At 44.5% G+C, this 22,581-nt stretch overlaps 1 protein-coding gene across 9 annotated transcripts in view; it reads left to right on the forward strand.

The window, feature by feature from the left end:
- The window catches only part of Rbms1 (RNA binding motif single stranded interacting protein 1), a 212,816-nt gene that overhangs the window by 76,808 nt on the left and 113,427 nt on the right, over window positions 1-22,581 (forward strand). For 2 of the 9 annotated variants that reach the window (XM_038336650.1, XM_038336652.1), the window contains exon 1: window positions 10,279-10,520. The exons of 5 other annotated variants lie outside the window; for them this stretch is intronic. In XM_038336650.1, coding sequence (XP_038192578.1) covers window positions 10,452-10,520 — 69 coding nt within the window. In that variant the 5' untranslated portion in view covers window positions 10,279-10,451. Of the gene's footprint in view, window positions 1-10,278; window positions 10,521-22,581 lie in introns of those variants that run through there. 2 more of the 9 variants (XM_038336653.1, XM_038336656.1) reach the window with 2 other exon arrangements.

Genomic DNA, 22,581 nt, shown 5'->3' on the forward strand with positions numbered 1-22,581 from the left:
GCAATGAAAGGATAAGGAGAGCCCTGTAAGGCGGGGGAGGAACTGCCAGAAGACCAGTCAGTTCCTGGATGCAGGAGTCCTTATGTAATGGGTGTTGCTCCAAGGACAAATCTCTGCCTACAGGTAACTTACCTTGCCTGGAAAGCGATGGCTTCCGTCCATGTTGCCATTTTATCTGTTGTAAGGATGGTGACAGCCATTTCAGATACGTCTTTTCTGTGGCTTATAGTGATTACTCGGCAATTCCTTTTCTCATCTGAAGCCCTAGGGTGACTGAGAACAGCCACACCAGGTTCTGGAGATGATGCAAATCAGTGAGAGGGGTAAAGATGGAATTCCGCTGTGCAGTAGGAGAGGGCAGGCCTGTCTGTCTCCACCTGTCTCTGCCATGGGTACCTTTCAAAGCACTAATAGCAGTACGTGGAGAAGAGGAGCTGGGCAAAGGCTTAAACAGATTTCAGTTCAACTCCCTTTACTCTTCCCAGTGATATAAGTGCCTGTAATACACAAATACTGCACGGATCGCTGGGTATGACGGTGAGGAAATGGCCGAGGAAGGAAACAGGGCTTAACTTGCTCTTTGTGATAGTGTTCCTGGGGACAGGGGGAGAGGTGTTCTCATGCTGATGCCCTCTGTCCACTCCTGCTATTGTCTTTCTCCTCGGTGGGATTGAGTGTGGGATTCATTTCCTCTGTGCTCTTAGTTCCGAGGAAGGTTTCCAAATGAGTGTCTGTGAGAACATGCTCCTACAATATAAGTTATGAATGAAAAAGACACTTGTGCCTGTGTGCATGAAGTGTGTGCTGCACCTGTGCACCATGTTGTTGATAGTAAGACTCACCCTCCAAATATCAAGCCCTTTGAAATTAGTATGCATTATAGTTTATGATGTCCTGTAATTACTGTCATCTACCTTGTTTTTAATGATAGCGTCTCAGTAACTTTGGGCACTTATAATCAGTAACGTCTTAGATTACATGATGTAGAGTTAATGTCTAAATATTTATAGGACATTGGTGGAAGAGACATGAGGAAGACACTTCTTTTTTATCCAAAAAGGAAAGCAAGAAGATATTTTTGTCTTTTACTCCCAACAGTTGAGGTCAAGAGAGGCCATTTTACAGAATTCCGTTTCTTTAAAAGTCTCCTACTGGGAGGGCCCTGACAGACTGTTAACAGCGAAGAGCAGTTCTGGAAAACCCACATTTGGTTCCCAGCTCACAACCATCTATAACTCCAGCTTCCAGGGATCCAACAACTTCTTATGGATTCCACGGGAACCTGCTTTCCTGTGCACATAATCACAAATAAAAATCATTTTTTAAAATGTCACATACAGATACAAAATGCAACATGTGCTATAATGTCTCTCTAAATCCCAAATAGTCGAGAGATTTGTAAAATATATTCTCCAAGATTTGCTCACTTCTTTGATATTCAGTTCTTACTGACTCACGTATTCATGGTCTTGAACTGAAGAATAAAACAGCCACTTTACCATTTACGTATTCATGTAAGAAAGCTAGCTTATCCTGCCATTCATTCAGCCAAAAAACCCTCCCAGATGCAGGACTGTATGGTAAGTAAATAATCAAGGGACTTATGCACTGCTTGGGCAATCCCAGGAGGTTGTGGAGACCCCACCAAAAATGACTTTACCCCACTTTATAAGGATATAGAACACAGAAAAATTACTTTACAAATCTCCAAAGGACATAGAATCTGGCCCTGGAGTAGGAGTGATGTTTCCAGAGGTGGTTTAGCCTTGAAGTTTGTTATAAATGTGGGCAACTTCAGAGCAACGTAAGACATTCATCATTAGCTCGTGTGTCCAAGGAGAGAGAGCAGTGTTCACTCAATCATTGAAGTACTTGTCGAGGGTTCATCTGATGGCTCAAAAGGTAAAGGTGCTTGGTATCAAGACTGATGACCTGAATTCTCTCCTCAGGACCCATAACATGGGAGGAGGGGACCAATTCCTGCAAGTTATTCTCTGTTCTCTCTCTATATAGAGCACACGCACCCCCATAAAAATTAATACATGTAATAAAATAATCCTACCTTCATCTTTAAAAATATTTGTTAAATGATTATTGTATGCTAGACATAGGGATTTGCCCTTATAACAATTCTCTCTAGCATTGAAGTTCTGTATTTTTGGCCTTCATGACTTTTGGCAAGTTGCCTAACCTGCCTGTTCACAGAGAAGCATGGAAGCATCTTCCCTGCCTACATCTCTTGAGTCTTTAATGGAATGATAAAATATTTTTATGAATGGCAACATGTTAATGCATATATCATGCCTACAACTATGAATACATGTGTGTTTATGTGTCTGAAATATGCTGATGTCTTCAGAAGTTATCTACTTCCTCCTGCCTCTCTCTGTGAGCAGAGTCTGGATTTTTACAATAATCCTGTGGTTAGCACATCCTTCTCTCAACCACTGTACTTAATGTTCGGTTGGGGGTTGGATGGAGGGGTGGTTCAGGGAGTATGTGCTTGATATGACTTGAGTGTTCTAGGAGTGTCCTTACAGTTTGGAATTAGGAATTGCTGATGTCACGAGCAGTCATATTGTCATGACAACCCCAGAATTTCCTCATTTGCCTTCCCTTCACCTCGGGAGTATCAATTTGCCACAGGTCTGTTGTCACTATACCCCGTGTGTTAAGTGCATTAGAGAACCCAGAATTTGTCGTTCTTCAAAACACTTGGGGCGGGGGGAGTTTATGTAAGCTCCTTAAGGTATCCCATTTCAGGATTCTAAGCTACATAGCCTAGTGTTGGAAAGTTTGCCTTCATACATATTCAACCGAGCAGAAATCCACTTGTAATTCTATTTATTCTGGCTTGAACTTTATAATTCATTGGAGAACGAAAAGCTTTTCAGCAGTCTCATTTCCATTAAGGACGTCATTAATTATTCCAACATCTTCCTCTTCAGGTGAAATAGACCTAATTTAATAACGAGCTCTGCAACTGAGGAGAAAAGGAACTTTTCATTGGTTTTCTTTCATGTTTGGAATGTTTGGGCTGAACATCTATTAGAGACCTGCCCTGATGTTTAGCATTGTCTTATAACAAACCTTTGCACCCTTCCCAGGTGACGTGGGGTTTGTTTGGCCCAGGTACAGTTTGCTGTGCACAGTCAAAGTTGTCATTCATCTAACTGAAGTTTACTCATGGAAAGGAGGTGGCTGTTCCAGGTTTGAATTCATTTTGTTTTCCACGATTTAAAGATGTTGGCTCTAGTTTTGACAAACTCTGTTCATTTTCCTAACCGCTTTCTGTCTCTTTGAAGATGCCGTAGCAGAGAGGTGGGTCCAATTAGGAATCCCCCCCCCCTCCTTTCCCCAGCTGTTACTCTTGCCCCAGTTTGCTCACGTGCAGAGATGATTATCTTACTAATTTCAGAGATTACCCCGTAATGATAGCTTTCCTTCAGAACTTATGAGTTTAACTACAATTCGTGGAAACTTCTTTGAGTTATCTGAGATAGTTTGAAAACAGGCCCTCAGACTTTTATAGGTCTGCCCATAGTCCAGCAGCTCCCGTACTAGGTCTCCCCAGTGAAAAGGATAGAAGATAGAAGTTTCCACGTGGGTAGTTCAGGAAAACGGTAACTCACAGTGTATGAAAATGACTTTCACCTTATCCCAGTTTCTCAAACACTTGATGTTTTTTTTTTTTTCTATAGAGTGTGAGCTACAGGTACAAATTCATTATCATACAAACAAAAAAAAGTACAAAATACTCAAGTTTTAACTTGTTCATTTGAACGATTTTGTTCTGTTTTGTTTTAGAAAGACTAAGCGATCTGTTGTTTTTATTAAAACACATAGGGAAGAATATATCTTTTAGAGTTTTTATATCAGAAGTTTACATGATCTTTTAATTTTTATTAATATTTTCAAGCTAAGAGTAATAACTGCATCCAAATTATTTATAACTTTAAAAAATTTTGAAACATGTTTTTTCCATAGAAATAAATGTCTTAAATGGTAGTTAAGGTTTTGGTTGACATATAATTTTACAATTAAACTAATCTCAAATATGTCTTCTATGGCTTTTTGAGGGAAAGTATGTTGCCAATTTCACATAAGAATTCTAGAAGTTTCTAAACGTCATGCCAGCCTGTGGAAGATAGTCCTTCTTGCCTCTATCACAATTCCATCCCTCCAGTTGTCTCCCCAAATCCCCAAATAAAATGGGTGGCCAGAGAGTCCACCTTAGTAACCATTAGTAAAGTGAGATCTAAGTATTAGGTTGAAGCTAGAGTTTATATCTGAACCATTCAAAATATATTCTAACAGTGCAAGGTTTGCCCAAGTCAACTGAATAAGAAGTTCAGTGTTCAGATCTCCTTAACCTAAAATAGGGTTGAACTCTAATAAGCCCAATGCAACTCCAGTGTGTCCTAAATTGAAAATGCATATCATAGGCTTAATCTAGTGAACAGCATGACTTGGTAATGCAAGGCACTTCAGAGGATTGGTTGTTCCCTAGATCTGTGGCTGATGGGAGCTATGGCCATGCCCCAACATTGTAGGAGAGTGCTATAATACATTATATATATATATATATGTATATATATAAACTTTATTAATAGTTAGTAGTAATATAGGCATCAGATTTGGTTTGGGAGTAGAGAAATCCAAGTTCAAACCTCACTTGCACTATCGATTGGATCTGTGACTTCGGGTAAAAACGACAGGCATTCTGACATGTGTTGTGTCTGTAGTATGTTTGTGTGAAATGACAGCTATTATTAGTTAATCATCCATGCAGACAGGCTGCACTTGGGCAAAACTCTTGTCTTTGCTTTGCTCACTAGGAGCGATTTAGGAGCAATCCAAGCATGGCTTCTCCTAGGCGTCACCAGCATATGGCTGTGTTTATGGTGTTCGGTGTGGATTCTAGACTTACAGCTGCAGTTTTATCTTATTGTAGTGCTTTCAGTTCTGTATGTGTGAGTTTGTACATCTCTAGGGAGCCTTTGAGTCTGGAAGAAGATGTGCAACTTTTTTTTATATGTAAAAAGCAAAATAGTACATTCTAGAAAATATGGTTCTATTTCAGAGAGAGGGTACTTCCTAACTCTGTTTTGTATAAAAATGGAAATATAAGGAATTTGTTGACCTCATATTTTTACTTCTATTTTGCTAGCAGTCAGAAAGTGTGTGAGCTTTTAAACACACTTTTAAATGGGAGTATTTTTTTTATGTGAACAACTTACAATAATTTTTTTTTTACACTAAAGGTTGTGATTTGGAACAACGTTGAAAAAAATTATTTTTCCTTTCAGTTTTCAACTTGACTTAAGTAAAACAGGGTCCTTCCAGGGTTTTAGTGTGTGACACACGGACAGAACTCTTTACTTACAGGGGTGTGTTGTTTTCATCTTGTTGAACAGCCTTTCAGTAGTTGGTGCCACCACACTGTCTGGGTCTTTCTGTTCACGCGAGTGTGCATGTGTGGGTGTGTTCATACACGTGCTTGTGCAGATGCTGGCATGTGGGGTCCAGAAGACGACCTTGGGAGTCATCCTTAAAAGCACATCTTTTGACACAGGGTCTTTTGTTTGCCTGGAGCTCACCAGTTAGGCTAGCCTGGGTGGTCGGCAGGCCCGAGGATCTGCTCCATTCTGCCTCAGCCTTGGGTTATATTCGTGCTCAGCCACACTAGTGTGGGGACCAAACGCATACTAAGCTTCCTTGGTAGACGCTTTTCAAACTGAGAAATCCCTCAGCCGCACTGTTTTTGGTTGCTTGTTTTGGTTTAGTCACTTCATTCAAATGTTGCTTGCCTAAAAGAGGTTCAGTAGTATAGATCCTAGTATGTATGGGGTCGGAACCCGTGGGCTTTTGATTCTTCCCCAGCAATGAGCTCAGCTCTGACGACCCCACAGACCGCATCCGTGTCTGTTTTTCCTGGTCTTCTGCACAGGGCTTCCTTCTGAACATGCTCCCAAACAAAACATTTATGTAGCCGAGCCTTCCACACCCATGTTGTATCCTGTATCGATCTCCCCTGCTGTGGACTGCCACAGCACACTACAGTCCAACCCACTTGCCCAGCACTTACCTCTTAAGGCTTTGCATTACTGCTGCAGGGGTTACAGAGCCTTACCTAGGAACTTGAGATATGTCCTATTTGTTTTGTTTTTTTTGTTTTTGTTTTTGTTTTTTTGAGATGCAGCATTACAGATCTTGAGAGAGTTCAGGGCTCAGGCTTTGAACCCTACGCAGGCCTCAATTTTTAAGACTACTCTTGATATTGCGTAGGGCCTCAACAGGTAGGCAAATCCGTTTTCCTTGCCTTTCCCCTTTCTCCTCTGCATCGTAAGGTTTATAACCCCTCTCCCCTCCTGGAGTCTTTATGAACATGAAACTCGGAAAACCAGAGTCTTGTTTTAAGATCGATTCTGTGGGATGAGTGTCTTCCAATGTCATCCTCAAATTCCAGTTGTGCAAGCTCTTTGCTATCACAAAAGGCATCATTACCCGTGTCTCCCCGCACTACCAGCTCACAGGCTTCTGCTTGTCCAGGTTGCTCCCTTGTCATTATCCCTGTGTGCACACTTCGCCTGGCCCACGGTGTGATCTCGGAGACTGCTCGGTCTTGCTACTCATGAAATGGCTGTATTCTAACATATGGTTTCTTGAGAGGAGACTGGAGAACAAAAGATAGAGAAACTCTTCAGGGGATCTAGGCTCTTGGAACAGACACCGCATCAAACCATTTTCTTGTTGCTGTCCTCTGTAGTTAGATAGCCTGAGAAGGCATTTTCAGTTCGCCGTCCAACAAACTCCCGCGGAAATGACCTCCCTTTAGCTAAATGTGCCTGGTACTTGCCATGGAGAACCAATGTACACTTGCCTCTGTTCTTCGATGATCTTCCAGGCTCACTATGCAAGCATGAGATATTATTATACCACCCTCCACTGCTATAAAACCGGGAGGACAACAGTAGCAGCTGCCATTTATTGAGCCCGGAACCTTTTTGATGTAACACTGTACGCACAGCAAGCTTGTGAAGACAACCTGAGCCGCGGAGAGGCCAACTAAACTTGCTCCAAATCGTGTGCCGAGCAAGTGGGGAACTGAAATAGAGAGATTTGTTCTGCTCTGCTTTTAATTTTGCATCTTGTGTTATAAAGAGACAAGAAATTCTTTCAATTCATCTAAACAGGGGTGTGGTTTAAATGCATATATGGTGTCTGAGGGGCTGCTACTCTGGGGAGCCTAAGCATCTCCAGGGAGAGCAGCTCCCCTCCAGCACCTATCTCAGGGCTCCCGGTGTCTGCTCTGCTAGCCTGCTGTCTGCTGCCACTCAGCTTCCTGTTTACTCATAGTTTCTGCTTCCTCATAACCTTGGCTCGCATATGGTTTTGGCTTGTCTTGGCCTCCTCTCTACCCCCAGGCACTCTCTCTGTTTCTGTCCCTTTCCTAACTGGTTTAGCCCTAGGAGTTTTCTGAATCAAATTCCCATGGGTGAGAGTCAGATCGGCGAGTTCATGTTTTCGATCCCACCCAGATCATAGGTCACTGGCCAGTCTGTGGATTGCCTGCCCCTTGGGGTCAGGTTCCCACAGCTTTACCTAGGGCTGAGGGTGGGGGAGGAGGAGGTGTACAGCTCAGGCCCCTGTGGTCTCAGTTTCCCTGCAAAGAGGACGGGATCCACAACACCAGTTCTCACCGTTAGCAGCTTGCAGTCTGACTCTCTAGAGTGTTTCTTCACTTTTTGTTTTAAAATACATCTCTTAAAAAAATAATAATTTCATTTTTCTAACTGGACCTCACTAGACTCCATCCCTGTCATTGCTCTTACAGCTCTGTGCTCATGGATTATCAATAATTGATTGTATATGTTATACACACGATTTCACATCCCTGTTACTTCCCTTAAGTTGAATATTTGAATATGAATGAGCTCATTACCTTTTATGCATTTTGAGGAAGATCAATCTTCTCTTCTTTGTATTAATGCTCTGTAGATAAATTCTCGGTCTACTTAATGTTTGGAACTTTTGAACCCAAATGTACATTTTTTGATGTTGTTATTTTTTTAAAACACGTCCTATGTTTTCTCTAAATTAAACAGTTTATATGACACTACAAACTCCATGTTAATTCTTAGATAGTTTTAGTCTTAAAGTCAGTTCTTGTTCTTTCATTTTTTTGGGGGGGGGTGCACATTCTACTAGTATCAGAATTTTTTTTTTCTTTGCTTGTCTCTTTAATTTTTTTTAATCAGCTAACATTTTATCTCTAGAGAACTACTATCCAATCGAGTGTTAACATTTCGGAACAGAACAGCATCCAGTGGATCATAACCCACCCAGCAAGTGCATCATGACTTGAAGGGAAAACCATAAAAAAATTAATACTGTTTTTCTGCGGTTTTGATTGTGGTTTCCTAAGAGAGCAGTGGTGACAACTGAGGTTGTGCATGGGGCCTTTTCTATAAATGACTGTTTGGAATCGTGGTGATGGCTGAGGGGACAGGGTGTGTGTGGAGCTTTAGTAAGTCCTCCGGAAAAGGCTTCTTCGACTGAACAGTTGGAACTAACTCTCTCCACTTTATATTTGTGCTGGGTCATGATGAACGGAGACCACAAGTTCATAAATGGAGTAGTGGAAGACACCTCTGGTGTCCCCACTGCTGCACAGGCCCGCTGTGCTGTAATCTTTAAACTCTTTAAGAAGGGGCAGAGATCCCGTAAATTTTACGGACAAAGTTTTTACTTGCCCATTGTGCACCAAGGACCCTATCTTTTTTCTCCTTTTTTTTTTAAATACATGAAAAGAATTAGGATTACGTGTGTGTGTGTGTGTGTGTGTGTGTGTGTGTGTGTGTGTGTGTTGCTCTCAGTAGGAGAGACTTTACTATCTATTTCTTTACTTTTTTGGAGCTTTGGGGAACATGGAAGCAGTTTGCCAAGTCACCAGCAGGATATCTGGGAAGTCTATTTTTCAAAACTTGCTGTTGTCAGAAAGGCCTCTGAATGGCCTCACTTTTGCTAGAAAGCCAACGTTCACTGCTTCCATGGTGACAGCCAGAAGTTGAGTCCCTTCACTTGTTAGACAAGCTGGGGTTTTTCATTATCATAGCAGATGGGCCTTTCCAGGAAGATGTTAGAAGCCAAGGAAGACCTGTGTGTGTGTGTGTGTGTGTGTGTGTGTGTGTGTGTGTGTGTGTGTGTGTGTACCATGGCTGTAATCCCGGAATACTGGAATACTCGCTAGGGAGTCCGCCAATTTAAAGACGGCAATCAGTCATAGTACCCTACCCAGAAATGGCATGCATGTCATGACCACTCGCTTTTGAGGTTTCTACATCACACAGGTTCAAAGCCTGATACATCCCGTGGGGTGACTGTGAAAAGAGCCGCGGGAGAAGCAGTTTTTATTTTTTCAACCTGGGAACAAAGGAAATTACTCCTGTCTTTGTCCCTTTCTTGCCCTGTCGTATTTAATAGCTAAGTTGAGGGCACATTCCTGTTCCAATTAATGTCGTTTTCAGAAAGGACACATCTCCCACTCAGATGGCTTATATGATTTTCACTGCCTTTTTGATACTGTCGTTTTGAAGGAAAACTCTTCCTCTGTGGCACAAGAATGAAATCGAAAACTTTCCCGGGCGTCTCTGGGTGAGGGACCGAAAAGAAAAACCCGTTTGCGCTACAAAAGTGTAGCATGCGAATTGGGGGACGAAGAGGTGTGCTGGAAGGCTGATTTTGTACCGGGAAGTGGGAGTAATTATCCGCGCCTTTTCGGGAACAGGGGCTGATGCGGAAGATGAAAGAAAAGGCGGCCAGTTGGCTTCCTATCCAGGTGTTCCAGCAGTTCCCGAAGCGATGCCCTTAAAAGGGGCTACCAAGTGGGGCGCGAAGCCCCGGCGACGCGTCGCCTAAGGAAGGGCCTGGGGTGGCTGCTCCTAGGAATGTGCGGCCCGCAGGGCGCCAGACCCAACCATTGCACGGGATGGGGGCGCCGCGCAGTCCGGGTTACCGCCCCAGCCGGGGAGGCCGTGCGCGGGGGCCGAGGCCGGGGGAGCGGGCGCGGCCGGCAAGCAGGCAAGCCGGCGGGCGGGCGGGAGGCGCGGGAGGGCTGGGCGCGGCACTAGGCGGTGCGCGGCCGCTTCCCCGCCCCCGGTCGGCGCGCTCTCGGGGCGGTGGTTGAGGCGGCGGGAGGTGGGGACGCGGCGGCGCTGCTCGTCCGCTGCCGCCGGCACCGCGCGCGAACTCCGGTCCATGGCACGCAGGGCGGCGGCCCCCGGAGCTGCTCGAGAGTCGCCGGCCGCGCGCGCCGCGCCGCACTTTTAGGGCGGGAGCCGCGAGCCAGTCCCCGGCCGTCGCCGCCGCAGCCTCCGCCGGCCCGGACAGCCAAGAGGGAGTTCCCCGGAGCGTCGCGGCCCGCCTTTCCCCAACGCCCCGCGCCCGCGATGATCTTCCCCAGCGGCAGCGGCCACCCCGGCGCCGCCGGCGGCTGCAGGACGCCCTACCGCAAGCAGGTGAGGTTGCCGCGCTCCCCGGGCCTGCGGCGATCGCGCGGGGCGGTGACCGTGTCTCGGAAGAAGGCGGCGGGCGGGGAGATGCCCAGGGGACCGGGACCGGGTCGGGCCGAGAGGTGGGACGGACGGGCGCGCGGCCAGGAGCTCCGCCGGCCTGCAACAAGTTTGGGGTTTTCCTGAAGACCTTTGTGTGCAGAGCAGCCCGGCATAAGTCGGGGGACACCGTTGGGCATTGCGCTGGGGACCTCCAAGAAACCTGTCTGATTCATAGGGAACCCGGAAGACGTGTGTATGTGGTGTGTGTGTGTGTGTGTGTGTGTATTTATTCGCGCGCGCCCCCTTATTTTTTTAAAAAGAAAGAAGAGAAAAAAAAAAACAGGAACTTCTGTCACTTTCTCAGGGTTTTTAGAAACACAGGGAAATCCTGTGACAGAGATACTGGGATACGTCTGAGTCATACACACGCCTTTTCCTATTCTAATTTTGTTTCATACATTTTTCTAACAGATTGAACGCCAAGGGCTCTTAAAAGGTTAGATCCGAATCCCCTGCCTGGAAAAGGAGTGCAACCGGCAGGTTTTAGTTTCGGTCTTTTGTTTTTCATCTTTGTTTTTGAAAGGAGGTTACTGAAGCCATGTTGTGATAAATCCCACAGCCTCAGCAGCAGCAAAAACAAAACCTAGCTCTAAATTATGTTAAAAATGTGTAGGTCTGTTTAGAAAAGGTTAAACTCATTTAGAGGTCAGTGGCAGAATGCTTGTTGGGGGAAAAAAAAAAAAAAACCTGAACAGTATTGTAGATCTTTTCCCTCCATAATAAATCTCTAGTCTACATCCTCAGCCTCAGAGACAGATCAATTAAGTTATCCCAGTAATGATACCAGCAAACCGTATCCCTGCCTGAAAACTGTGGTTCCATTAAGATCCAGATGCGTGGCCGCGATGCCTGGTGACTATCTTGCGGCTCTTCACAGGATTATTGCTCCCACTGTCTAAATTGCTTTTTAAACAAAACAAACAAACAAAAAAAAACTCTGTCCCACCATCAGTCCATCTGAAATGTTTCCACGGTGTCAAAAAGTATTTTCTTTTCTCTTCTCTTTGACTCTTTGTTGGTTAAATTTCTCTTTTTAAAAGAGGTAAGTGTCCCTGATTTCCATGCCCGCCATGCCCAGGTCACAGTCACTTTTGCCTGGATGACAAAATTAAAATCTGTACCAACGCCTTGGCCGACACCAGTGACCGGATTGTCCGGGGTTCACAAACAGGCATCTCCCAAACTCACTTCATGTGGCTTTATTTAAAATAAGTGCCCTCAGATGCTCTGTCTTAGCATCAGCTTCAGAAGCCAAGCCAATTTGCAGGGAGTATTCTCGCAGCCCCTCCTCCCCCACCACCTTTCTCTACCTGAAAAGATGGCTAATTATGTTAGGGCCTTGTCCGTTCATTTATTTGTTGTCAAAACCCAGCAGGGTGTTAGCTCTGAAATGGGAAAAGGCTCTGAGGGGGAGGCCTTTTGCTAAGGGGGGCTGGAGGCTTGTGTGTGGAGGGGGACAGCGTGCTGGCTGGAGCTGGCTGATAAGATGCAGTCTTTTCAGGACTCTCCTTAGATTCAAAGACGAAAGGGCTTGACTGAATCAGAAAAAACAAACAGACTTTCTTTTTTTTTCTATAGGCAAAGAAAGAAATGAATGTGTAGGCATTATACAGACACAAGACCCCGGGTACCAGTGGTATTTAAGTCAAAGGTCTCTTTTGTTAGTATTTTGCCATTCACTGGCAAAGCACACTTCCAGCCCAGGGACCTGAGTTACCCTGAGTGACTTCATGATCTCATCCTGGCTTAGCCTGAATGGGAAATCTAATTAATCATATATATATATATCACTAATATTCTGTGATGTTAAGCTCGCACCTTTCAGTTCATAATGCTTTCTTCAGTTTGGTGACAGAATTGGCAATTTTAAGGCTTATAATGCGGGTTGATTTTAATCTAGAAATACATAATCAGCTGTGAGAGCTGATTTCAGATAACTTCCTTGAGGAGTAAAAGGGAATGTAAGGGATTCTTAAATCACCTTTGGAACGTGTTCAAGTCAGAATCACTCTTCTACACGTAGGATAGGGGAAGCTCTCTATCTGCTGCCTGGCTTTTTGAATGCTTTCTGTGGATTAACAGATTTCACCACACTGTTAAGCAGCCCTGTGAGGCAGGTCATGTTAGTCTCCACTTTACAGTGAACATTGAAGCAGGGATTAAATAACTTGCTCAGAGTCCGCACCACCCAGTGTGCAGAGCCGGGACTTCAATTCCAGCCAGTTGGCTTTAAGACCTCACACTACACGCCTTCTACCATGTCCAGTTCATCCCTGGCAACACCCATGCAAAGTTTCTTGGTGTCAGTCCTCATGGCTCCCTTGTCCCCTCCCCACCCTTGTCTGTGTGTGGGCGTGGGTTGGGACACAGAAGGGAAGGGTGTGACAGCACTTGATGAGTTCATGGTGTTTGGTGTGAGCATTGATGTCTGAGGTTTGCTCTGCTGAACCATGGTTAGTCCATTCTGCATTTTACATATGTAGGAGTCACCCAATTTCAGTGGAAGCAGAGGTGGGCCTTGCTCATCCTTCTCTCCCCAAGTGCTGGAGCCAGGGCACCTGGGATAAACAGGATTTTCCTGCATCACAGGCCCGTGGGCACATCCACCTGCCCGGCTCAGGCCAGCAGCCTAGGCGTGTGAGTGCTCGCGGGGCTACCTGTTAGTCAGTGCCTAGATAAAAGTTAGTAGTTTAAGCTTCTGACGACATGGGCTCATACTGTCACTGTAGGTTGTGACTTGTAGACATGATACTCCTTATGTAGATACAGTCTGGTAATGTGCAGCCAGCATCCCTCAACGGAAATGAAACCATTGATCAGGACTTTTGCAATTGTGAAAATACTCACTGTGACCTGAAAGGAAAAGAAAGTGCTTCATACTTGAAAAGTCTTTACAAACTGAAAGTGGGTATTTCCAGTTTTATTTCGGGTTATGTATATTGAGTTTCTTTTTTTTTTTAAGCCTTTTTTTTTTTTTTTTTTTTTTTTGGTCATGTTCCCTGACTTCCTTCATGCAGCTCCTTCTTTGGAGTGATGTCATGCAGTATTAGTTTTGCAGATCATGACATGTAGCAAAACCTTTTTGGCTGAGTCTGTTGCCCTAGTGGTTTGTCATAGGGTTCTGGAAGTGGGTGAGCGAGCACTAAGAATTTCAGTGTGTCTGTCTGTCTGTCTGTCTGTCTCTCTCACCAATGAGCCCGGCTTGCCATCTAAGAGGAGTTCTTCAGTAAACCTCGCTGGCTTTTGGCAAAGGGAAGTGCTTATCACCCAGGTTTAAGTAGATTTACACAGTTTGCTGCTTTCTTGAAGATTAACTGGGTGTAGTTGCACGTGAGGAATTCCACCGTGATTCAGTGTTTGGCCTCGTTTAGGAGATGACATAGAAAGCTGTTGATGATTCCTCGCCAAGCAGTTTCTGTGCATGGCAATTTGTGCTCAGTAGATCGTGTTTCGTGAGGTTTGTAGACCTGAAGTTGCGTGTGGCAGATATTTCAGTGACTAGCGCCTAAGCCAATCCCAACATGTCTTTGTTACACAAAGGCAAATATTGAGGCAGAGATGGGAGGTTGGTTTGGTGTGTGTGAATAAAGTTCAGTCTCTATATTGTATTCTCTGTGTGTTTGTGGTTCAGTAGTAGTCTCTGTGATCACGCTAGTCTCTGTGATCCAGAGTGATGGGTTTCAGGTGCCCACTCACAGGCTTTTGTGAAGGGTAGGACCCCTCCATGGCTGCACAGCGTTCCTGGGAGGTATGCCTGTTGGCATCTCACTCTGTTTTCCGTAGTTGACGCTATTTTTCGGACACATTTCTGGATTTCCTTTCTCCCTTCATTCATGAGATAGACGGACGGACAGACAGCTGTCACGAACCTGCGCCATAAGCTGTTAAAATGATTGCGTTTTGGATCTGTTTCTTTGTGGGAGGGGGGATCCAGATTCCTGTGGCTAATGTTTCTGCCATTCTCATGGAGCGGGAAATACTGGAGGCGTGTGTGTCATTTCCTCCCTTCACCTCAGTGAAGTTTAATCCCCACCATACACATACAAAATGGAGAAAGCACTGGAAATCAAATGGGCAGCGAAATTAAATGGCCTGGTTAGTGAAAGCCAGGTCTTTAGGGTCAAGGGCTGTGTCTGCTACTAGAAAAAAAAAAGGAAGATGCCCTGTCAAGAGCAGCTGAGCCTTCTGCACTTCCCTTTACTTAGCTTCCGAAGGACATGAAGTGCACAGGGTGTCTTCATTTAGCTGGGGAATTGAGGCACTGTAATTTATTGGTGGTTTTTGTTTGTTCCAAAAAGGCCTTTGCTCCAGGGTTGTCAGCTAGCATATTGGATGTTGAGTAAAATTAGGATCTCAGGTAACTTTTTTTTTGAAAGTCTGAGTGTCTCAAATTTGTTTTGCTTCGTGTTTTTATTTGCTAAATCCAGCAATTCTATCTTGGGGAGCCCAATTCACTTTTGTAAAACTAGTTATAAAACATGATTATAAAACATCCTGTTCTTGTTTTTCCATTAAAATTTTTTTGCCTCTTTGTACATCCCTTAAGGCCTGATGAAAATGCAGATCTCACCCTTCACCTTCTTCAGCCTTTGTGGTCAGCAGCTTCCTCCTGCACTGCAACACCTTGGCTCAAGCTCTGGCTCTGCCTTTCCCAGGCCTTTTCACTTCCCTGACCTGAGGTTCTGCTGAGTAAAGATAATTGTGCGCACTCACAAGGTGGTGGTTGTTAAGTCCTCCTAAGGTGTGGTTATTATTAATGTCCCCGCAGAGCAGGCAGCAGCAAGTGGTCCCTGGAGACACTGTGAGGTCCTAGGAGACTTGACGTGGTCTCTAAAGAATGGACCCTGTTTACAGTCTCTTTAGAAGGGACTGTGGGCAGCCTCAGAGGAGGGTATAAGCACTTAGAGTTCTCAGCCACATTTTTAAAAAAGAAGTACTTAGCAGAAAGGTAGATCTTTGCCTTTAAACAGTTCCTCCTGTTTTTTGTTTTGTTTTGTTTTGTTTTGTTTTCTTGTGCAGTTTACGCCTGGAGGACTAAGCCCTCCCATCTCTAGTTTATACTTTATGCAGGTATTTGAAAGCAGAATGCAAAACCCACGGATCATCCTTAGCCATGCTTAAATTTGATTTAAAACTGGCATATTTGATCATCAGCACAGGCAGGCTTGGTTTCCCTGAATCCATCCTCTGCTGTGTTTGTGTGTTTGATTTTTCAAAGATGGCATCTTTACCTTACTCAGAAACAGAAACGTCGTTTCCTTTTGTCCTTGGGTGTCTGTAGGTATTTGGTGGGTGTTTGTTTCTCAACTTGTATTTGTTCAGAGTGCTTGACTCAGCTGCATTCTAAAGCCTCCTAGAGTTTAAAATAGGATGGATACATGGTAGACAACGAGAAAAGGGTTTCCTGGACTTAGGATAAGGTTAATAAATAAATAGGGAAACAGAATTCTGGGTTAAGCTAAGGAATCAATGAAGCTGTTGGTATTCAACAGTTTGTAAGTGACAGTGAGAATAAATGACACCTTTATTCAGATTCCTGTGACCTGGAAAAATAAATAGAGATAAATCTATGTGGGCCCCCCTGTAAGCACAGGAATTCCAAAACAATGAAATGCAAAGTAGGAGGCGTTACTTTGTGTTTGTTAATTGCACACTCAATGCAATTTTTAAAAACTTAACTTTAAAATACTGGGGCTGTGTGATGGTTATAATCAGAACACTCAGGAGACTAAGGCAGGAGGATTCCAAGTTTGAGGCTAGCCTGAGCTATTTAGTGAGACCTTGTCCCTGTAAATAAATAGTAAACAAAGTAAAACTGAACCAGGAGGAAGTGTTCTAAAGTGTTCATTGCTTCTTCTGTTGTAGATCATGACTGGGTTCCTCTCTTGGCTCTTCATTTTTTTCCCCAAACTTTTCTTAACTCTTGCCACCTAGAATACAAGTATATAGCTCTTGGGTTATCAGTTTTTTTGAAAATGAAAAATCTTGAAAGGGTACTTTAGTCTCTCAAAACTGTGGTGTAATACTAAAGAATTCTTTCATGTTGAGAATGTTAAAGACTAGCATAGGGCTCGCCTCCAGGGTGCATACCTGCAGTCCTAGCTACTGTGGACACCCAGGTGGGAGGATACTCAAGGTCAGACTGGGCAGCAAAGCAAGAGTTCATCATAAAAACGGACCCCCCCCCACATCACTGCTTTCTCATACATACATAGCTCTGCTTGTTTCTCATGCACACATGAGAAACATATGTGTATGTGTGCATGCACACTCGTGTGTGTGTGTGTGTGTGTGTGTCTGCCTGCATGTTTCTCTTCTTGAGTCTTAGCTTTAAGGTGTGAAATCTTTCTTGTTATTTCTGATTCTCTACCTTAAAAAAAAAAAACCCTATGCCACATTTTTACATTTAAGAACTTTAGATTTTCCTATGTTGAACAGACCACCTAAGCGCTTTAAAAAAAAAAACAAAAGAAAACAAACAAACACACAAACAAAAATTTTAAGCCAGTAATTTAGTTCCATGAACTAGTGTGGGCGAGATGTAGCCGAATATGTGACATTTCATATTCTAGGTCACTATTGTATTTGGGACTTCTGTTGCCGTCTTAAACACCATGCCTAAAAGCAGTTTCGGGGCCCGGGGTGGAGCATTTATTTGGCTTACACTTCCACACCCCTGTCCATCAGTCAGGGAAGTCAGGGTTGACCTCACACCCGGAACCCGGAGGCAGGAATGAACCGGAGACCATGGAGGAACACTGCTCGCCGCCTTGCTCCCTGTGCCTTTACTCAGCTTCTCACCCCTGCCCAGAGTGACACTGCCCACAGTGGACTGGGGCCTCCTACATCCCTGCCAATCAGGAAAATGGCCCACAGCCTTGTCCACCAGCCAATCTCATGGAGGCAGTTCCTCATCAGAGGCCCCTTCTCCCGGAAGACTGTAGTTAGTTTGTATCAGGTTGACAAAACGAACCGCATGGATACTTTAAAGGATAGCTGTTGTAAGGGTTGAGAAAGTCTTTCAGCTGACCATTTTCTCTGACTTAACATCGCAGATAAGCACAGCAGTTTTGTGGACAGATTAAATACCCACACACATTTTCGTTGCTGCCGTACACACGGCAACCCCAGGCTGTTTTGCTTCTGGCACGTTCTCCTCTGGTTATAATTTATTTTGACTAGTCCTCATTGTCTTCGTCAGAAACTGCCTTTACAGCTTTTTCTCAAAGTGCAGTTTGGTGGGAGGTGTGACTTCAAAGAGGTGTGTTTAATGTATAACGAAGCTGGGAGGATTTCTGTAAGCAAGGGAAGACAAACACAGCACTGTAGAAGCAATTTTCAGTATGCAACCCAGGGGACTTCGAATGGCTAGGGGACATTGCTGGTATGTGCTGCAGAGACTCCAAGGCTTGGGGACCAGAAGAGGACGAATAAAGGGCCAGGGGCTAAGGAATAGGGTAAGAGACAGACATGGTGTCACTGGGCCAGCTTTTCATTTTGCTCATCCACGCTCATCCATAGGTCAGTTGACTGTGTATCTCTGCAATTTGTGTAAATTTGGTGCTGTTGTAGGTTGGGAGCAATATGTAGCTTCATTATTTCCCATTAATTTAGATTCCTCCTCCCCGCTCCCGTTCATTTCATTCCCGTCATCTAGCACTTAGGTCCTGTGTTCTTTTCCCTTCTTTGGGGGAACAAGTTATAAAACATTTTGACTGAGTGGTAGTGGTGTATGCCTTTAAATTCCAGCACTTGGGAAGCAGAGGCAGGTGGATCTTTGTGAGTTTGAAGACCGCCAGCCTGGTCTACAAAACTAGTTCTAGGATAGCCAAGGCTACACAGAGAAACCGTGTCTTAAAACCCAAACCAAACCAAAAATGAAAGAAAGGACCACATCATTCTGGATTAAGACCTCTCTCTATGGTCAGCCTAAGCATTTCTATTCCTGTGGTCTGCAGGGTACTTGCATCTATTTCTTCGTCTCATTTTTACTGGTCAAACTCTCCACCAACTCAAGTAGAGTTCTTTTTTTCAGTTTAGGAAAAGTTTAGCTGCAGCTCAGAAATGTCGTGTTGGTTACTGAGTGTGTAGGATAAGTTTAAAGTTTTCTGAGTAGTCACACGTCCTAAGGAAGTAAGGAGCCGGTCAGGCTAGTGAGAAGCACCCAGAAGCTGAGTGTCCTGCCTGTTGAAATAGCTAAGGGATGCTGAGGAACCACAGGGTGAAAGCTGGCTCTAGCACCCGCCCGTGTTTCTTACTCAGTAGATGGGACATCGTTGTGCACGTGCTTCTTTTCAAGTGGATGCTGAATTACAAGAAAGGCTTTGAAGATGGGGAAGGTGGGTTTCACTGGGGGACCAGTGAGTGGTTGAGGTTAGCAGGATGCAGGGCAGAGGTTGAAGGGCAGAGAGCCATGAGACCACGCTTGCCAAAATACATGAGATCAGAGCCTGAGCTTAGAAGGTGTTGCCATCAAAATAGAGATGTCACATGGAGTGGTGGCAGTGGGCCAGAGTGGCTGTTGCCATACTGCTTGAGAGAGGAAAGGGTTTCAAGAAGAGAAAGTCCCCTGTTTTAGTCTTGGGTTGGAAGGTGAAAAGCTACGGTAGCTTGTTTGCCTAACACTGGGCTCGGTGATGGGAGAGCCTGGACTTTCTGTTACAGAGATTTTCTACATTTTTAAGATGTTATAATAAGGAGGGGTAGGATTGCTAAATTTTACTGCTGGCATTCTGTCCAGACACCAGGAATGCCAAGTGTCCTGTGGAGTCCACAGCAGTTTCTTTGAAGGGAAGTGTCCAGTCTTTAATGGGTCATTATACTTCTGGGAGAGAAACACAGTGGGCTGTGTACATTTTGTCGCTCTCTTGGGAGTTGCCTTCAAGTCAGGATGGACTTGGCTGACTCGCATGGGTGCATAGATTTTTTTCCCCCATGATCATCCTGACATTCAGAGTTCTCCTTCTACCGTGTGGATGCCAGGGATCAAACTCAAGAAACCAGATATGCAGCAAGCATCCTTTCCCACTAGGCCATCTCAGAGGTCTCAAATGTGTTTTTGTTGTTTTTGTTTAGTGTTTATTTGTTTTGTGTCATCGAGACCACCTGTAATCTGTGGAGCTATTGCATCTATGAAATAAATAAAAAGAAACACACACACACAGAAGGCGTGGGGGGTCAGGGCGCACACCTTTAATCCCAGCACTTGAGGGACTGAGACAGGTGGATCTCTTGAGTTCAAGGCCAGCCTGGTCTACAGAATGAGTTTCAGGACAGCCAGAGTGACACAGAGAAACCCTGTCTGGGGGTGGGGGGGAGAGAAACACAGGTGCCACAGGTTAAAACTTCTCCCAGTTCAACAGGAATGTGACAGACGTACAGGTCACAAGAAGGGGCTAGCGGATTCATTGCCACATAAGGAAGAAGTTTCTATGGAAAGGCAATGAGTTTGCCCTGACCATTTTAACTTAGCTTCACCAATGGCTTGTTATTCTCCCCTCTGATGATCCCAAGTTTGTTCAGAAGGCAGTTAGAATATAGAAGTGCAGCCTGGAGAGAGGAGCGCTGGGAGTAAATGAACACACTCCAGGGAGCGGGATGTCAAAAAAAAAAAAAAAAGAAATTAAGTCAAACCTTGGGGAGGTGAGTTCTAACCAGGAAGGAGCAGCTCTGCCTTTGAGGCAGTAGGTGACAGAAATATCAGGACTCTGAGAGAAGGCTGAGTCTGAGAAGCCCTTTCAAGGAGAGCTTGTTGGCTTCAGTAAATGATGCCCAGAGGTCATGGAAGACAAAGGCTGGTGAAAGGCGGTTTGAGTTGTCTGTCGGGAGGTCCTGTTGTGTGTCTCTGGATCTGAAGTTTCCACAGAGCGTTATGTGTGCAATGGGGCAGGAAGGGGGAGCAGGAGGAAGCACATTCCAGAAGGTTTAAAGAATAGATGAGTGAGGAGGGTGTGTCTTTGGAAAGTCAGGCACCAAAAAAAGAAAAAAAAGAAAAAAAAAAGAAAGAAAAAGTAAAGGAGTCCCGCCCAGTTAAGAGTGACAGCCTGCAGAAGTCTGTTTTAAAAATCTGTGTCCAAGGCACTTGGAAGAGCTGGTGGAAGTAGGCTTTCTTTAAAGAAAGACTAAGGTAAGTGTTAGCCCTACAGGAACTGAATGTCAGTGGCAGGCTTGGGTTAGGTGTGAGAAGGAGCCATTGAGGGGGAAGACAGAGGGGTGTTGGGTCTTCTATACGGAGAGACAAGAAGGAAGCATGAGAGGGGCGGCTGTTTCCAGGAGTCTGACGGGAACGTTTGGAGTTCTTGGGGAGTTGGTGAGCACTGAAATGGGGTGAGGTAACGGCGGTGAGAGCCGGGCAGCCTGTGTCAGAGGGATATTCTGATCTTTTCTTCAGTAATAAACCAGGGTGGGTTCTGGAGAATGGGTCTTTGCGGTGTTTGTCATTGGTGGGGGGGGGGGGGACTGTCTAAAAGTTGAGAGCGCTCTTAGGAATGCTGAGGAGGCAGGTAGCTCAAGGGTAGCCTTGCATGTTCAGGATCAGGAGTGTGGCCTTTTTCTTCAGACACAAGAAAAGTCTGGAGAGTGAGGGGATTTTGTTTTTAAAAAAAAGCTTTGTTATTTCACGGTCAGGTTTTTTTTTTTTTTTTTTTTAAAAAAAAACTACAGCATAGTTTGACCATATTCTTTTCCCTCCTCCAGTTTCTCCTACATCTTCCCCAGCCAACTTCATATTCTTTCTCTTACTCTCACTCAAAAAAAAAAAACCAAAAAAACTAAAATTAAAATGACTTAAAAAGAAGAAAATAAGACAATACTAAAACAAAAGGTATACATTAAAAAAAAATGAAGCCTGAGTCTGTTTTATGTTGACTAAGTACTCCTAGGAATGGGGCTGCCCTGATAAATATGCAGGGTCAAAGTCCTGAAAGTGGAGTTATTATAAGACTGTCACCCCTGATTGAAGTTTGGGAATGAGGGCAGAAACCATGACCTTACCTTGTGGCATTTTGGGAGTAGATAAATGTAAGGTTAGTGACTGTCTTCCTTGTGTGGGGCAAGGACTTGGGTGCCTATTACTATTAAGAAGTGCTCCCCGATGCTCGCATAATTATGCCTCCCTGTAACTTTTGTTAGAAGCTTTTATTTATTTATTTATTTTCTTGGTTTTTCAAGACAGGGTTTCTCTCTGTAGCTTTGGAGCCTGTTCTGGAACTAGCTCTTGTAGACCAGGCTGGCCTCAAACTCAGAGATCCACCTGCCTCTGCCTCCCGAGTGCTGGGATTAAAGACATGCGCCACCACCTGTCTCTTGTTTTAAGCTTTTGAAAATAAGTTGTATTAAAGTTTTTAAAAAATGAAACAAGATCTCCATTTGTAGCCCAGGCTGGCCTTTGGGATCATAATTTTCCTCTCCCATCCTCCCAAATCTAGGGATTAGAGGACTGTACCTTCATACCCTACATCGATTCTTGTTTCATGGAGATGTCAACCAGCTGTGAACCACAAACTGAATATTGTGGTTTGGTTGGTTTTTCTTTCTCCCTTCCCCCCTGCCTGACCTACAAGGTAAACTTCACTTAGGAAATTTCACTGACACTGAAAGCATCACAAATTACTTTGAAAGACAAAATGTAGAAACAGGTGTGGATTTCAACTCATTCGTTAGATTTATGGTCACGAGCACATTCCTTGTGTTTTCTAGGTTTTTTCTCAGCCCCCCAAAATTGGGATTGTGGCTGCTTGACATTTTTTTTTGCTGGAAGATGGAGTCACGTGTGACATCTGACACAGCTGCCCTCACCTGTCTCTGCTTCCCTTGAAGTGTCCCCTCACAAGTCCGTTTACCTAAGAGTGTGGGTCAAGGAAATTGTGTGATTGTAATAGCTGGAGAACAATGTCATCATTCCAGACATGAGCTGGGAATGTGGTGAGCAGCACCTGAAACAGCCTTCCAGCTCTCACCAGAGAAA

This window comes from Arvicola amphibius, chromosome 7 (genome assembly GCF_903992535.2).
Source record: "Arvicola amphibius chromosome 7, mArvAmp1.2, whole genome shotgun sequence".
Taxonomy (NCBI): Eukaryota; Metazoa; Chordata; class Mammalia; order Rodentia; family Cricetidae; genus Arvicola; species Arvicola amphibius.